The 18,307-nt window shown below is 41.7% G+C and overlaps 1 protein-coding gene across 1 annotated transcript in view; it reads right to left on the bottom strand.

The window, feature by feature from the left end:
- Positions 1-2,877: 2,877 nt before the first annotated feature.
- The window catches only part of furina (furin (paired basic amino acid cleaving enzyme) a), a 107,412-nt gene continuing 91,982 nt past the window's right edge, over positions 2,878-18,307 (bottom strand). Inside the window, exons 11-16 of the mRNA XM_037689787.1 lie at positions 18,077-18,180; positions 17,094-17,211; positions 11,525-11,704; positions 11,311-11,435; positions 9,646-9,768; positions 2,878-6,980 (exon numbers count right to left, since the gene is read on the bottom strand). Of these exons, the coding sequence (XP_037545715.1) occupies positions 6,385-6,980; positions 9,646-9,768; positions 11,311-11,435; positions 11,525-11,704; positions 17,094-17,211; positions 18,077-18,180 (1,246 nt within the window). The 3' untranslated portion in view covers positions 2,878-6,384. The remainder of the gene's footprint in view (positions 6,981-9,645; positions 9,769-11,310; positions 11,436-11,524; positions 11,705-17,093; positions 17,212-18,076; positions 18,181-18,307) is intronic.

Here is an 18,307-nt window from a genome sequence, read left to right as displayed (position 1 = left end):
GAAAACACTTATATTTTTATGATGATGATACTGGTTAAAGATTTTAACCACTATCAGAGGCTTGAAATATTACATTGTCCAAAATAACCAGATGTATTTTTCCAGGAGGAGAAAATTCATCTTTAAAATAATGAGGCCGATCTTCAACAAACTTTATATTTTTATCCATCTTCTACAGTTCAACACATGGACTGAAAAGATGCATAAGTCTAAACTATATTTGCAGGTACAGAATCAATAATGTGATCATTCCCAAAAACATATTAATAAAAATAGATTTTCCACATCTGTGACGACTACACAAGAATGAGGCGATTTAAGTCCAAGGTCAGATTTAACTTACTTGATCAGAAAGAGTTATTTTCATAGATTTTCAGGAAGCAAAAGGCAAGGTTGTACCGTCAGAGCAGAGTTTTTGTTTGCCTTACGCCACTTGAAGTTATTTTTTAATATTTGATTTAATGTGAAATTTATCCAATGGAAACCTTATGCAGGATTGTACGCTGGGGCGTTTCAATCTGACAGTTTTTCTTACCTTCCAAATGATCCTTTACCAATTCTCTGATGCAGTCAAAGTTGACTTTATCACACAGGTAACAAGTCTGCATGATGCCTTTGGTGTGCAGATCTTGTTTATGCCTAGTCGTAAACACGCACAAGTTAGGATCTGATGATTCAATCTCATCAATACTGTCACTGGACTCGAGTCCCTCACAGAGGAGCTTCTATGGTCATGATGGACCGGAGACCTGCCCAGGGTGTCCCCCACCTCTCACACAGTAACAGTTGGATATGTGCACCAGCGACCCAGAAAGGAAGAAGCAGGTAAAAGATGATGGATGGATGTTCATCAGTAACATGAGGGTGGTAGTGGCTGAGAGAAGAGAGGGGACACATTTCTGTTTTACGGATCAGACACCAAAACTCTTTCCTTTACTTGTAGTCTAATACTTGATTGGCCTTAAGAGGCTGGGTAACGTTTGCTTATTCAATTCAAAATACTTTATTAATCCCAAAGGGAAATTAAATGTTGTTATAACTCATCATCCTGGTTTCTTCAAGAGTTATACAAAGTAGATGCTGATGGCTGTGGGCAGGAAGGATCTGCAGAAGTCCGTACCACAGAGGATCTAAAGAAACTGGCTGCAGATGCTAATCCATCCACCTGGACCCAGCAAGCCTCTTGGTCCTCCTGGGCAGCAGGATCACCTGAATGTTGGGCAGAACTCCTCCCTGAGCGGTGGTCACTCCTCTCAGCAGTTTGTTGAGCTCCTCATCATTGCAGACTGCCAGCTTCAGGTGTTGGAGTAAGATCCTGGTCTTCTTGTTACCATGAACTGCGTTTCCTGCCAACTCCAAGGATCTCAGCAGTCAGTCACTCGAGCACCTCCTCCAGGTAGACGGAGATGCATCCACGGCACCTCCTTTACAACTCAATTGGGATTTGGGTCTGAGGTAATATTTGAGCTTTGAGATGTTAATCAGCTGCTCCCGGTTGTTAAAACCACATTGTTGTCATGGTTACGCTTCATGACAAATGTCCAAAAGTAAAAAAAGTTTCAGTAAAAATCATTCCAGCTGCACAATATTCAACACCAGAGGAAGTAATCATATATAAAAAAAGCCATTTATATCCAGAAAAGAGAGGAAATAAAGTTTTCAAAAGCAATATACCAGATTGAAAGTAACAGCCACTCCAACATGCAGCCACCTTGAGCAGCACACTTCTAGAACATTGTGATATATTAACATATTAAATGGGGTAACACATCATTTAGTGACCTCTAAGATCAGTCTTGAAAAGCAATTCGATTACCTCTGGGTCCAACCCGTGGTCAAGTTGGATTGACACATGTCAAATGTGAGTTTGATGAAATGTGTATTACACTCCCTTATGCGTTTGTTGCAAAGTAGTTTACTTTTGTAAGACCACGCTGTGAATTGAGCCTCACATCATTACTTTTACTCACGGTTTGTGATGGTTTAACCCCTCTGGTAAAAACTCACCGGTGAAATTAAATGGACCAGATCAGCAAAACCCTCTTGAGACGAGGTTATGTTGCGTTCTTGTGAAGGCAGAAGTCAAATGTCTTGATGTAAATGTTGTGGTTTTGTCTTGTATAACTGACCTCAGAGGAGACCGCAGATGTTTGACCACAGCTTCTAAATGAAAGATCGGCGACTAAAAATCACTTTAGGGGAAATAATGTTTTAAATATGATGGGAAATAAAAATGGGTTGATTAATTAAAAAAAAATGTAGCAGCACAATTATTTGATGCCAGAATCACTTCTTTTTTTGCACAAGCCCAACTTTTTCTGGATTGAGGATCAGTTTGTGGCACTGAAACATCATTTACACCTAAACCCCATAAAGTCCTGAGTAAGCAGCCCAAACTTTACAACCAATCTGCTCCCCCGGGCGACCTACATGGCAGCTCTCTGCTCCACACAGAGGGCTGCGGTAGCTCAGAGGCTGCATCAGGAAGGGCATCCAACGTAAAAACAATTGTCAAGTGTTCATGCAAGTGAGTTCACTATGGCGAGCCCTGAGCAAGGGAACGGCCGAACAAAAAGACAATTTTATTTATATATATATAATATATATATATAGTGCAACTTAAAAAAAAATACTAATCCTTTACCACAATATCAGTTCAATAACTAAACAGACTGACCAAATATTTTTTTAATCCAAGTGCATTTTCAGTTTTGAAATAAAGTGCTTTCACTTCAGTACAGTGGCACTTCTCATTCAGCTCTGACAAATGCACATTTACTAAAACAAAGGGACAAAACACGTTTAAATTTGCATAGATCTTTATTTTAGTAGAATCTATAATTGACATCAATTAAATAAAAAGGAGAAAACAAAAGCCCCCAAAAAAACAATCTTTAAATTACAAGAAAAATTACACTGCACCATTCATATAGTAGAAAAATAGGCCTTATATTTTAGAGTTACGTCCCGTGTGAGATACACAGTCTTGTACATTGATCATCGGTCAGAATCTGTAAGGTACCGAGCCCAGCCACAGGTCAGGAACCTCACAGGGAGGCGGGAGGGGGTCGACAGACCGGACCGAGGCTGCGCCGCCGCTCTTCGTCACAAAGTGTTTCAACTTTAACAAACGTGCTGATTCAGCCCTTAAGGTAACGGTGACGGGATACATTCAAGCTCCTCCATCCACAGCTGGACACTCAGGGTGTCCCCGCAGGTTTTCAAACAAGGCAGAGATGACTGAACATTTTCAACACAACATGAACACTTTGAACACAACTGAAGGGGGACGATGGAACCTGAAAGCAACGCGTTCCAGCACTGAGCAGACAGCATTAAAATGATTGTCTTTGGTTCTGCCAAAGATATTGCTCCTATCGAACTACGTGACTTCGTGTGGATCACTTCAGGCCACATCCTAAAGCAGGACAGGAGCAAGAGCGAGCTCCACGCAGGAAACATAGCTCAGCCTTGGAAAGACGAGTCTCACATTTCTGTCAACCTGTGACTGCTTTACTGCCGGTGAAGCAGCCGCGCTATAATAATTAAAAGCTGCTATCCGGGATAACGTGTTCTCTTTTTTTTTAGTGTGCAGTTTACATGGCAGTTACAGCAGCGAGCTAACTGCTAATGGTTCTCAGCAGCGTTGGAAGCACAAACTAATTAATGCTGCTTACTATCAGGATTTTCTGAAAAGTCTAAACCCTTGAATGCAAAGGGTTCACCGGTTCAGAGCTGTAGTGGATACATTAAGATGCAGAAATCATGGTTTCCGTTTAGAGAAAACCTTTAAGGAGCTAAAGCGCAGTACAAGTCTGTCATTATAGCTCCTTTAAATTAAAAAAAAGGCAGCCAGATTAGATTTGGAAGTGACTGTGTTGCTTCATTAGCTCGTTATGTTGTTTACGTTGCACAAAGCGAGGAAGTCAGTAAGATTTTGTGGCTGAAGCCGGAGCCATACAGGGACCAATCCACGCCTAAATGGCAGTAGGCACTAAAGGATCATCGCACCAAGCACTGAAGCCGAGGGCAAATCCATTCTTAGTTTTACTTCTAGTTCATAAAGCAGATGTGCTACATCTGCACTGGCCGTGTGAGGTGAACTCAGCTTCCACATCAATCCGTCTCCTTTTCCTGTGATTTCAGCAGATCCTGCTTTAAAACGATCACTCAAGTTTTACATTTTCTAAATAAGCCGCTATATGCAATTTAGTTTTTATTTAAAATCACATTCAAATGCATATTTACGAGCACATGTAACCCCTCCTGTGCAGGTTTGGTAACACAAGTGGCTAAATTAGGAGCTAAAAACGATTTGCTTGTCGCCCTCAGGACAGAAAATTTGATTGTCAGAGACAAAAACCAGTAAGAGAAGAGAGAAATCACAAGTCCTCCATCATATTTGGGTTGATTTAGCACTTGAATGCCGTGGATGTTTATTCAAGCCTTTTTATTTTAAGAGTCAGTTTCAAAGCCCAGGTGTGACCACGTGTGAATACTGATCATGGAAGGAACTTCAGGGGATGAAGAAGAAGAAATGAATTACAACCACTTCTTCCTTTCCAAAGATTCTCCCAAATCTTTCCCAAACAGCCTTTTCATGTCTAACCCGGAGACGCTCTGACCCCTGCAATGATTCAACAGCCCCTCCGAGCATGAAAGAAACCTCGCTGTATGATACGAGAGCTACATAAAAAGATGAGCAGCTGCAGCTTGCTTCATGCACGCCATCGCCATGACAACCACAAGCTCCACCGGAAAAAAATTAACTCATGGTCTCAACAAAATTTAAAAAAAAATTAAACAAAAGTGGTAAAATGGATATAAAGGATTAAACAATGAGATGCTTATTTCTTATAATAACCAGCCCAGGAGGAAAAAAACAAAACACTTAAGATCAATTCCCTAAAGGTATTATTACAGCCTCCCAGGATAAATCCTTTGCCGCAGTATCATTTGGAGAATAATTGCCGAGTACGCCGACGGGAATATTTAAAATTCAAACCAGATGAAGGATGAGTGCAGAGACTCTGATGGAGCTGTAGGATTTTGTTGTTTTTTTAAACAATACTTGTGTTTGGAAGAGGAGAGGCAGCGAGACGACGGAGGACACCACCCCACAAAGACGGGCTACACATTCCTCCATCCTCACATCGAGTCATTACGACGCGAGGCAGATCTGAACGCTGACGTGCTCCGACAGCAGGGGAGCCTCGGTGTTGTGTTGCCGTTTGCTCCGTTAGGAAATCAATCACAGGTAACTACACCTGTCAGCTGCTTCCACAGGCTCCGCCTTCACACAGACCCAGCAGCTCGTCGGCCGACTCCCGTCTCAACCCCACCAGACGTGGAGGAACGTCTCTGGGAGGGACTGTGCTCCTGGGAGGACCAAGCAGCGTGTGCGCATCTTTTCCGTTTGTTTTTGTGCTCAGGAAGTCGGGAGCAAAACGTAATTATAGTTTGCAAAAACCCAAATAAATTAATTTGATCTTGAACGTCAAAAACAAATATAGCTGGAACTTCTTTAAGTGTAAAGCTTAAAACACTAGTTTTAAAAGTATAAATAATCGATTCTGTTGGGTGTAAATTTTACAATTCTCTCATCAGAAGTGGCGTTTTCTCCCGTCCGACTCAAGAAACGTCAATTTAAGTAAAAAAAAAAAAAGTTTGGACATTTTCACACAGAACCTTAAAAATTTGATTCACTACAAATTAATGAAGTTTTCTGGGTACAGTTTAAATGTCTGATAGTTTGGACAGAACACATTTTTCCAAAGGAAGTGAACGCCTCATAATTCATTTCTTTTTGTTATCAGTTAAAACAGAAAATGAGGACCCACTTTACCATCTTGATAAAAGACGTTCCTCTACTCACTGCTCATCAGATCCAGACACTCATTTAATCAGAAATACACACGCGCGCACACACACACACTCCTACAATCTCATCTGGCTACTGCACTGAGACTAATGAAACGTGAGACAGAAGTTTGGAAACTAAGCAAATAATAATAATTGTCTGTTTACTGCAACAAACAGGAGCTGGATGGAAAATGGACTCTGCACAAACAGACAATCTTCGCGGTTTGGGGGTAAAAGGAGGGAAAGAGCCACTTAGATTGAAATGCACCCGTGTGTGAACACAGCAAAGCTCAGACCATTGTCAGATTTAAGAAACAGCAGCTTCCCATCAGGCCTCCCACAGCAGAGAGGAAGACCAGTTCCTACAGCAGGAAATGGGTGAGAATCTGATGAGAGAAATCAAGAAAACGAACGAGAAGAGACTGAAAGGAGAGAAACCAGCAGCCCTGAATCATCAGACAAATTAGGGATGAACCGATTTAAAAAGCAGAGGAGGAGGAGGAGGAAGGACCTGTGGAGGGATTAAAGAGCACTTTGTGTTTTGATAAAGGCAGTCCTCTCATTGTGGACGTCAAACTCTTCGTTTTCGGAGTCTGTATTGAATCCTTCCTCCCCCCACACTGTCGGGATGCCGCGGTACGACACCACCCGGTTCCCCCCCAGGCTGAAGCCGCCACCGGCCTCCAAAGAGGGCAGCTTGATGTGAGCGCCTGAGCGCAGCTGCAGCAGCAGAAAGATGCCGCCGAAGGTGGCGATGATGGCCATGCAGCTCAGCACAGCGATGACGACGGGCATTCGGGAGCCGAGCTCCAGCTGAGGTCTCAAGTCCCCTGGACCCACCATGAAGCTGCCGGGAGTCTCGCGCATGTATTGACCGCTGTGCATGCAGCTGCCCGGCACGGTGTCCAAGGAGCGGTGAGGAGCGCAGGACAGGCAGGCCTGCGGGCCGAGGCTGCTGCACGTGAGGCAGAGCGGGTGGCACGGCTGGCAGGCTGGGACGGAGGCTGGGAGGATGGCATTCCCAACCGTGTAGCTGAGAGGGTGAGAGCCCACTGCGAAGCCCGGGGGACATTCTTTCACACAGCGCTGCTGAAAGAGGTAGTAGCCCGGATTGCAGTCTGCAGCAGAGAGAAACTGAAATTAGCAGCAGCACACACCGTTTGTTTCTACTGAGCCAGAACCAGAATCTTCACAGTCCAGACTCAGAGTACAACTACAACAAAAACTGTTGAACCCAACATCTCTTTATGTTTTTCTTTTTTTAGTTTAAACACAACTTTGCTTTCATGTAGTCACTGTTACGTATTTTTTTTAACAAACTAAATCTGCACAGAAGTTTTGAGTTACGTTTTTTTTTCCATATTTTGCTTCCAAGGAGAACGACTTTCTTTTAAAGTGGTCAATCAATAGTCCGTCAAGTTTCCCCAAGTAATTTTTCATTGATCCGTTGCTTTTGTCTTTCTAATTTTCTGTCCAATACGTACGACGGAGCTTTAGGACCACGCTAAGAAAAAAACATTAAAAACCATAATGTTACGAGAATAAAGTCATACAAAACTTTTTTTTTTTTTTTTTACAGCTCTCGTTTATTTTATTTTATTTCCACGAGTCGGATCCACGACGCGACCTGTCAATCAATCCAGTAGGCGTGTCAGCAAATGCTCCTTACCTGCAGAGCTGCGCTGCAGACCATCAGAGCGTACCACTTAACTGTGAGCAGGTTCAAAGTCCTGATACTGGTAATAATCTGAAGCTGATGTGCTCACAGATTACCAATTAATTATTTGTAAAACCAATACCAAAACATAACTTAACAAGATGCTCAACATTCTTCATTCTTCATTCAAATGCGGTAAACCTGCTTTATCGTGTCGGAGTTCGGATAATATTACGACTCATTTAGCTTCAGATTGGTCATTTGCTGACACGCCTACTGGATTGATTGACAGGTCGAGTCGTGGATCTGACTCGTGGAAAAACAAACACGAGAGATGCAAAACGTCTCATACGACTTTATTCTCATAATATTAAAACTTTATTTTCGTAATTTTATGGCTTTTAATAATTCTTTTTCTTAGCATGGCCCTAAAGCGCCGTCGTACAAAAAGCACAATTACAACAAAAACTAAAAACTGTTCAACCTAACATCTTTATAATATTTCCCCCCCCCCAACTTTAAACACAACTTTGCTTTCAAATAGTCACTGTTAATTTTTTTTTAAAACAAACTAAATCTGAACAGAAGTTTTGAGTTCTGTCCTTTTTTTCTTCATATTTTGCTTCCAAGGAGCTCGACTTTCTTTTAAAGTGGTCAATTAATAGTCCTTCAAGTTTCCCAACTAACTTTTCTTTCATCGGTTGCTTTTTGCCTTCTAATTTTCCGTCCAGTACGTGACCATTTTAAGATTTTTTTAGTTTTAAGCCACATGACTCTGACCCGAGTATCAGTCATAAAAAGCTCCTAAACTTCAGACACGAACCAGTTTTGTATCACTTGTGAAAGACGACTTTAAATTAGATCTTTAGATACCAGCAGCTCATCAAAGACACCATTTGTTCACATTTATTTAGCTAAATAAGTAACAACTTCCAAAGATAACAAAAAGGACAGCAGTCGATCACAAACAACTCAAAGGATGATGAATCTTTAGATCCTGCTCATGCTTCGATTCGTTTCTCGTTCTTATTCAGACACTCTTCATCTACCGTAGATGCGTTTTTAAAGCCCAACGCCTCTTTCTGGCCCTCCACTTGTCTACACAAAGCACAATTCGTTGTCATCGTCAGGTACAAGGACTGGACAGCAAACGGAGTAAAAAGCAGCCCAAGCTCTGGGAAAACGTCTGAAAGTGCTTGAGAAAGCCTGAGAATCACACGGAGCAGGACGACTACAAAATCGTTTGGCTCATTGGAAGCAAAGTCCACAGAATAAACGGCTTCCAAGCTTCTGCACATCGTTGTGTTTTGTATTGCAAGTGCAGCTCTTCTGGTTGTGAGCCCATAGCCACAGAACAGTGTGTTCTCGTGCAAAAGAAATCATCCTGAAGTGTGAGATGATAATCAAATACGTGATAATTATAATCTCTCGCTGTGTGTGCGCAGTTTTGTTTCAGGTTACCTTGTGGGGACCAATTTTACAAAAAATCATGCACTGTTGGAACCAACTGCTCCTTATGGGGACCAAAGCCAGGTCCCCATAAGGATAAGTCTCGTTGGGGGTTTATTAGGAGTTAGGTTTAGGACTAAGGTGTGAATCGTGGATGGGTTGGGGTTAGGCGTGTACTAGTAATGGTTAGGTTTTGGGTAAGGGTCAGGGTTAGGCTATAGAAAATGAATGGAAGTCAATGCAAAGTCCCCAAAAAGTATGTTTACAACAACGTGTGTGTAGGAACCTCTGACAGCCTGTAGGGGTCAGACTATCACTAAGTCAACATGTATACTGAGTCAGCGCGGGTGTTCAGCGGTAACATTAGACCTCGCCTGTAGCAGTATTTACATTAAGAGGAAACGACCGTGTGAAGACCCTTAAATTAAAACTAGATTAGTGAGGAGACCTGAGGCTAAACTTGTTTCATCTCATCGGTCGTTAGCTCTTCATTTCAAGCTCATACTGCTGTCAAGACAGTTTGGTGTCATAAGGAGCAGAGAAAAGTTCATCAACAGTCGCAGAGCTGAACGATCACGTGTCATGACTGTCACTCCAACCAGCCGCCTCCGTTTGTACGATCCACCCTCTGACCGCTGCCACTTCCTGGAAGGAAAACCAAGAGACTCAAGTCTTACCGATGCATTTCACTTCCAGATCGAGAGTCTTGCAGCCGTCGTCGCTGGACGGAGGCGCTTCAGAAGAGCTGGAAGATGTTGAGCTGGTGCCGTACAGCACCAGGATGAACTGGGTCAGCGTGCCTAAGAGGAGGGATGGGAATAAAAACAGAAATTAGAAGTAGGCCTGTCAGAAACTGTAACGCTCCAGCGCTCCCTGAAGGTTTGATGAATCTATTCGACTGATTCTTCTCATGGAAAATATCTCGGAGACATCGACCTTCAATTTAGGCCCAGCATGAATCCACTCTGTAACCAGGTTGACTTCTTAAGTGCACGTCTTTCAAGAAGCATCCAAGCGTCAGAGCTGATGAGAGGTAAAAAGCCTCAACTCTGCTGATTGGACTTTTCTCAGCTGAGGTTTTACGTTAAGGAGCTGAAAACAGTTGTTAGTGGAAATTAAAAGAGCGAACTGAAAGAGAGCTTTTCACAATATTTTATGCTGCATAGTGTCCTCTTTCTGCTCATGACCCAGAAATTGTTCCATTTCCACCATCCTGATCCAGTTCAATTCCTTAAAACGCACCTTGTGGAGACGAGAACAAAGGAGGCTTCAAGAGGAGCTTAGAGCTAAAAAGAATGGAAAAGTTTTGTTCCTCACAACCGTTCTTAAAGGAAGCAAGGATATGCATTAATGTAACGAAACGCACACAAAGAGCATTTACGTCAGTTTTTTCATGTGCTAGAGGCAGAAAAATCAGGAAAACTGATTTGCTTTAGGGCGTTCCAGGATCATCTCCTGAGAGCGAAGACACCTCGGCTTCAGGAGAAGCTTGATCTCTAATCTCATGAAGCGAACTTTGAACCTTTGAGCTGAGTCGCCGACTCAACAGATTAAAATGTGTTGAATGGAAATAAAAAAAAGGGTGACTTTTCATCAGAGAAAAGTTTAAAGGGCAGTTTTACTTCCAAACAAAAATCGCTGCGTGACATATTTCTGAAGAAACTACCGTATTTTCCGCCGTAAACGTCGCATCAGTCCAAATTTGTCTAATAAAGTGGGAAAATTCATAAATACGTGTCGCTTTGCCGTATAAGTCAGATCTATTATGCGTCACCGCTGACAACCAGGAAATGTGTGCCGGTGTGCCAAAAATCAAATGGCTGCCAAATGGCGGCCGCGGGAGCGTGCACGGTAGGACTTTAACAAGAATTCAACAAGATTAACATTTAAAAACAATTATTTGTTTGCTCGACTTTATAGTAAAGGTGTGTCTCAGTTCAACTTTTACTTAATAAATGCACTTTAATAGTCAAATCAGCTGCATTTCACCGGGGCGGTGCAGCAAAATGAAGCTGATTTGACATTTGCTCCAGGCAAGATGGACAAAGTTGGCAGTCTACGGCAAGCCGACTGCGTCATTAATAGCCATTTTCATTTATTACATGATACAACAGCATGCCACACTACTCGAGTGCCATCTAGAGGCTGAAAATGGTAGTGTTCAATATTTTCAGTCAGAATGAATGAAAATGGTCATATCTCAGTCAAATATTGGTTCATAAATACGAGAATAAATCCCTAAATAAGTCGCTTCGCCGTATAAGTCGCAGGGCATGCAAATTATGCAAAAAAACTGCGACTATAGGCCAAAAATTACTGTAATGGTACGAGAGCTGCTTTACCATAATCACTGGCGCCAGCCACGTTCTCGATCTCCAACGTCCACACTCCGTTGGGGTTCTCATCCCAGGAGTGGGTGGTCATGAAAGCCCAGTCATTGAAGCCCTCTGATGAGTAGTCATGAGGCCTGCAGGAAGTGGAGTGGGCAGGAGAGTAAAACGATTTGTGTTTAATTAACCCATCATTCATGTGCACGTTGTGGTGAAGCGTTTGTACCTGGGGTGGAGCAGGGTGGAGCGTGTGCCAGCAGGACTTATGAGATGGATGGCCAGGTTTCCTCTCCGGTTGTAGGACAGGGTGAGCCGGGCCTGAACGTGCTCCAACGACGTCACGTAGCTGTCCGACCCGATGCAGGCATCCACAGTTTTGTTGATAGACAAACGGCTGCCGATGTTCCTGTAAAATACGAGAAACAAACGGGACATGCTCCGTTAATAACAGATTTTATTGTTTGGTAGATACACGTTTCAGGAAACTGCGTGACATTTTGCTCTCGGCCACAGTGAGAGCCGCTAAGGATGAAGAGTTTGTAGTCTTGAAAAGGATTAGTGCCTGAACCTGTAGCTCCGCTGTTGTCGGACGAGTAAATCACCCGGTCTTTCTTTACTTCACCTCAAATCCTCTTAGGAGATTACACACATCCATAACATTTCCAAGAAGGAGCACAGCGTGCAGTTTTAGTTACACACATGTGATTAAAATACAAACCCGGGCTGTTACGGAGATTGCCCCTTGAGTTTCAGCTCAAACTGATACAACTTAGTAAACACCTTAAACCAACGAAGCAGCCTCACTTAGTTATTTACAAAGTCAGCTTACAGCAGTTATTAGCATTAGACATAAAACGAATCACCCAACTGCTCATAAAAATGCAAATTGACATCCAAGCTGCTTTGAACAAAATGCATGTTTGCAATATGTATATTTATATGCAAACTGGTGGTTCTGTTCAATTTGAAAAAGTAAATTTATTCAAACTGCTGCTGAGGGTAAAGTGTCGGTCAATTTATCGAAGTGGTGCGACTTGGACCAAATAGCTGGAGGAAGAAAAACTTGTTCTCTGCTGCAGAACTGTGCAGTTTGATGGCTCGTGGGCACTGGAAGGAAATAACTGTTGCCAGTAAACTTTTAGGAGCTACGTTGGCTCATATTTAGACAGTGCTGTCTAGCAGTTTACAGTCGTCCCTCGATACTTGGATCGAAAAAGTGGGCGTGGCCAAGAGCACTTGCAGGCGGCAAAGAGCAGCTGAGGCAGGGAGCTGAAATCATGACATTCTGTGCTCGTTTAGAACTTTTCAAGTTCAGAAACATTGTTTAGAATATTTCAAGAGTGTGGGAAGGGTTTAAAACACCTTGGGGCTTCATGGTATGGATCCCCCTCAATAAACGAGGGACTACTGTATCATTTATCACAAGAACCGTTGGATTTTATTATTATTTTCATCACTGGCCATGTTCCACACATATATGATGACATCTCATAAAAAAAAAAATTAAAAAAAACGTTCCTACAGCGTTTCCAAGTTCTCCTTCTTTATCTCTCTTTATTTGCTCAACATGTTTTATACCATCAACTGACTGCTGGTTGACATAAAACATTTGAACTTTGTTCCAGTCCTGAAGTAACACCAGAAATAAATACAGTTAAAACTCAAGAGGACAGCAAACACGGATTTATGTGATCTGCATCGGCTCTGTGAACTTATTTTGGGAAAAGTTTGAATGTTATAAATGTTTATTTGTTTGAACGATTCCTACAAATACGGTTAGAGAAGAGGAATTGTTCTGAAAAGAACCGTGACCAAAAGGTTAAATAAACATTAAACTCCAAATGTAAAGTAGCATAAATCTATAAATTTAACGAATTCTCATTTGTTTAATGAATTTAGCTATTGCAGTTGACCCCACATGCGTATTAAGTGTGCTCAAACATCTATTGCCAACCAAAGATTTTCTTGGAAACTAACTACAGTAGTCCCTCGACTTTGTGGTTCGACTTTCGCAGATTCACTCTTTCATGGGTTTTCATCATAAGATTGTACACGACACACAGCTGGTGATGGGGAAAGACAGACCCCGCCCCCTCCTTTCTCTTTCTGAGGCTGTCACAGCAGAGCAGAGACACACAGCAGCCTGCGTCTCTGCTCTGCTGTGACAGCCTCAGAAAGAGAAAGGAGGGGGTGGGGGTGGAGTCTGTCTTTCCCCATCACTACTGCTCAGGGAGCAGGGATGAACAGATCAGATGAACAAATGTAGAATATCGAAGAAAATGCTTAGGTGGAAAAACAAGAGTTAAATCAGTTTAAAAAGAGAGAGAGAGAATGGCTGAGTGTGGCTCACTCAGGTATAAGATAGACCCCCCGCCCCTCCTTTCTCTTTCTGAGAAGGTGTGTGTCCGTCTTATACATGAGTGAGTCACACGAGCAGCGTGGACTGTTTATTTAAAATAATCAAGCACGACCCGAACCGAGCCTTTAGGAATGAGAGCAGGAACAAGAATGTTGGATACTTCAGGCACGAGGCGATCAGACGATGTGGCAGGGAGGCAGAGACGGGGGAGGGCCAAAGAAGCTCAGCGCACAGGTGCAGCAGGAGGGAGACTGGGAGTGACACAGGTGAGGAGCATGAGTGTGAATGTGGCGGAGAAGTGGGCGTGGCAGAGCGTGGAGATCATGACACGCTGTGCTCTTTTAGAGCGTTCAGGACATTCCAAGAGTGGGAAGGATTTATAAAACTCGCAGGAGTGTCTGCGATAAGTGAGGGACTACTGTAAATACAAATTGATTGGTAACAAAATCTGAAACAATCTTTTTGAATGCTATCCAAGAGCTTCCTGCTGCGGATAACTTCAGTACTTTTTGCATTTTCATGATGACTGGCCAGAAAAAAAAAGAAGACGAAATATCTACAATCTGACATGTTTGTTCAAAGTGACCATGTGTGTTTGTTTACCAATGAAGTCATTCATTTAACCTTTATTTACACAGGCTAGTCTCATTGATGGACAAGTCACAAAGTCACTTTGTTAAAATTCAGGTCTCTCTTGTAAACGAGTCCCCGAGGCTCAATGGGATTAACCTGTAGAAATAAAGGTTGAATGAATGAAATGAACCACAAGGACTCATTTACAAGAAAGACCTGTTCCAGGCAGAACATATAACAACAAAGTACAATAAAAATGCTGTTAAAATAAAAGTAGTGTTATGAAAACAGCTGACGTGACAGAAAACGGGGATTGAGTTGAAAAAAAAAAAAAAACACCAACTTTAAAACTGTTTATTTATTAACCTTTATTTAACCAGGCAAATCCCATTGAGATCACTGAGCCGTCGTGCTGCCAAAGAACTTACTGATCCGGCAGAAGTTTGGTAAAAGCCACGTGTTTGAATGCGGAGCTCTCTCTTTATGGCGCTCCACCGCTCTGCTCCATCACTTGATTCTTTAATATTTATTTATTTATTTCCTTTTTTTTTTTTTTTTTTGCATTTAGCAGCAAATTCATTCCTAATTTTTCAACCAAACATCCGAGATTCTTCGCTTGTCCGGTTCCACCACATTAGTTTACCTAAACACACTTCAGCCAGCATCATGCACGTCAAGTCACATGGCTCAGGCTTATTTGTGGGGGTTGTGTTTTGTTTACACTGAGTGCACACCTGCATTGGTACACATCTGGAAAACTACTGGAGTCAAGTCTTTCAAACTGCACCGTTTGACATCATTTAATGAAACCCCACATTATTGTTTTAGTTTGCAATGAGCACCTTTAAACAGGTACAATGTATATTTCCTGTCAGTAAAATGGTAATTTGAATGGTTTGTTTTTATCCTTAGTGCAACAAAGTGAGTGGACACATCAATGCCTCTTTTATGAATAAAGATAAGAAATCTAGCTGGTATTTATAGTGTGTCTGCAGCCTTACGCTGTTAGATAAATGGTCACAGGAGATCTTCTGTTAACGCTTCGTGCTTTGACAAATCAATTTTCCAAATGTAAGCGGAGAAACTGTCTTAATGATACATTTCAGATCGCAGAGCTTCAAAGTGCTGTCACTCTGAAATTCATAAATAAGCAATTAAATGTCCGTCAAGTCTTTATCATTTCATCACAATACAACAACTGACTGCAGTCTGAATAAATCAGCTGAACTGAGTCACGTGATGTGGAACAGTAATTATAAATAAGGTGATCTGGTTTTTTTAAATAATGACTAGAAGTAGCAAGAAGAAAGAAACCAAAGTGCACCCCCGATTACCATCACGTCTTTCTTGATAAGTAAGACAGCTAAAATACTAAAATGTAAATGAAGTAACGTGCCTTGCCTGCAGCTCCCAGACGCTCAGGCCATCTGCTCCGAGTGTTTCAGTAACAGAGACGAACCTCAGACCCAGAGAGCCGAGTGACAGGGAGCGCATAACGAGGAGGAAATGTCAGACAGAGTTTAGACTCTGACAACAAGAAGCAAAAAAAAAAAAAAAATGGAAGAGGAGGTATAGTACAGTAAAAGAAGACCAAGCAGACATTTCAACAGGCACCCGCCGGCTGCTGAAGACACAACGAGTCACTAAAGCGAAACATAAAATATGCAGAAACCTCAAAGGGGGGCTTGCATTTAAAGATCAATAAGAATGTGGGATATGAAAGGTGAATTAGGTGCCACGGGCCTTCAGGCTTCCCTCTGCCTACATCTTTTCTTCATGCCCTTGGGTCAGATCACATCTATTTTTTCTAACTCGTCGTTCCTTTCAGATTTCAATAACCCTTCCAGAAGGTTTTAGATGTTTGCACACATCCATATAACCTCTGAAAGTTTCTAGAAGGGCAGCGTGATATAAAGAAAGCAAAACGTTTTCAGCACAAACTGACAGAAAATGAACCAGTGTGAGCAGCAGAGGTAAAACTGTGTGAAGTCCCAATGAAAAAGGTGTGTAGTTATAAAGGTAGGTGTTTTAAAGCGTTTCCTCGTGTGCTTTATTCACTAGTAGGTCTGGCACGATAACAAATTTTGCTGGGCGATTAATTGTCTCAGGAATTATTGCGATAAACGATAATATTGATTAGTAATTATTGTCAAATTTAACAAGAAATATGGGTTAATTTGTTTTGAGTTTAGTATCCTTTTTGACCACTGGATGGCAGTATAAGACCGTTTGAACTGAAGGATGGATAGTGAGGGAGCAAGCAGCGTGTTTCTAAGAAAAATGGGAGGGAGGCCCCTTGACGTGACATGGGCTGTATCTACTTACTTTTATTTGGTTCTCAAAATGGCAGATGCTCAGAGTGGTTTGAAATCTTTAGCATAGCATTTGTCACACAAAGCTTTTAATAAAAAAAAAAAAAAAACAGTAAACAAGTTCTCAGCTTATTTTTGCAGAGAAAAACAACTTCTTACACAAAGGCACGAGTTTCAACCGTGAATTTTGGAGCTTCGACAAGACAGAGGTTTTATCCCAAAGTCGATCCGTTAGCTTAGCTCGTAGCTTAGCTTCTCAGCTTAGCTGCTTGTAACGATCCAAAAACGCGATTTTGCACGGTTAAAATGGATTTTAAAGAGAAAAGAGAAAGGGAGGGGTCAGTGAAGAGCACCCAGTGTCTTCAGTAGAAAGAGAGAGACGCGAAGAAACGATAAAGCCAATAAATAAATTTATCATGCGATGAATTTATTTATTGTTTATCGTGACAGGCCTATTCACTAGAACAGTAATCAACATAAAGCAGACAGAAAGTAAAAGCGATCAGAAGCTCTGAAGCACCGGGTTGTGTGTGCATGTGCAGCATACTAACCTCGGCTCAGTGAGAATGGAGATCACACATTTTCTCTGTGGCCCCACGTAACTCCAGGACTTTGCCAGCGACGTAATTGCACTGGCATCAAGCAGACCATATCCATACGAATGACTAACTGCACAAACCAAAGCAACAAAAGAGAGAGGAAAAATTAAATGTCAGAGGAAAGCAGGTGATTATCATTTGTAGGTTTGATCAAACTTCTCTGGAAAGTTTCAGTGAATTTCTAATAAGTGGGGCTCTTTAGGTGCGACATAAACGACTGAATTCACAATTCACTGAAGGAAGAATCATATGGAGGACGGAATGTGACAAAATGAAATAAATACATAATACATACATGGCAAATGTTTCATTTAATTATTAAATACATAATTAAATCATTAAATATACAATTAAATTATTAAATACACCCTTAAATAATAAAATGTACCTTTTAAATTATTTATTTCATGACTTATTTATTTATTTTTGTCACCTTCCACCCTCCAGTGAAACCATGAAATGATGTGAACGGTTAGCCTCACTCGTCAAACTCAGTGGGCGGGACTAACCCTAACCCTGACGCCTGATTGGCTGCTCCTCACAGCAAGCGAAGACAAACTGACCACAGATAATCGATAGACCAGAAAATATATTCTGAAAAAAAAAACTTTAGGAAGCGGTAATTGTGTTTACGTGTATTTGGAATGAAACCTTTTTTCATCAGACCGAAGCAATTTCGCATGCTCAGCGTTAGCCCCGCCCTAGTCCCGCCCACTGAGTTTGATGAGTGAGACCGACAGTTAACACAATTTCATGGTGACACACAAGGGTGGAATGAGACAAAATTAAATAATTGAATAAATCATGTAATAAATAATTTAACTGCATATTTAATGATGTATTTGATAATTAAATGATACATTTTGTTACTGTGTATTTATTTCTTTAACTTTGTCACCTTCCGTCCTCCACAAGCTTGGAAGAAGTTGCAGTACCTTTGCGTCCGACGCCGTTGGTTCTCCAGTCGTTTGCAACCAGGTTAACTGGGCGAGAAGTTCGAACAACCAGATGTTGCATGTCCCTCCAGGTGAGGTTTTTACTGGAAGGTGTGTGTAGACAAGCGCACAATCACAAATAAAAAACACGCATCGTAAGGATCTGGCTGATAAATCAAGCTGAGCCACTAAAACAGATCAAAGCGGTGCCTCTGACACATTCGAACCACA

The sequence above is a fragment of the Nematolebias whitei genome, chromosome 2 (genome assembly GCF_014905685.2).
Source record: "Nematolebias whitei isolate Nwh7 chromosome 2, NemWhi1, whole genome shotgun sequence".
NCBI lineage: Eukaryota > Metazoa > Chordata > Actinopteri > Cyprinodontiformes > Rivulidae > Nematolebias > Nematolebias whitei.
The sequence above is the reverse complement of the archived record's forward strand: the minus strand, read 5'-3'. Positions and strand labels throughout refer to the sequence as shown.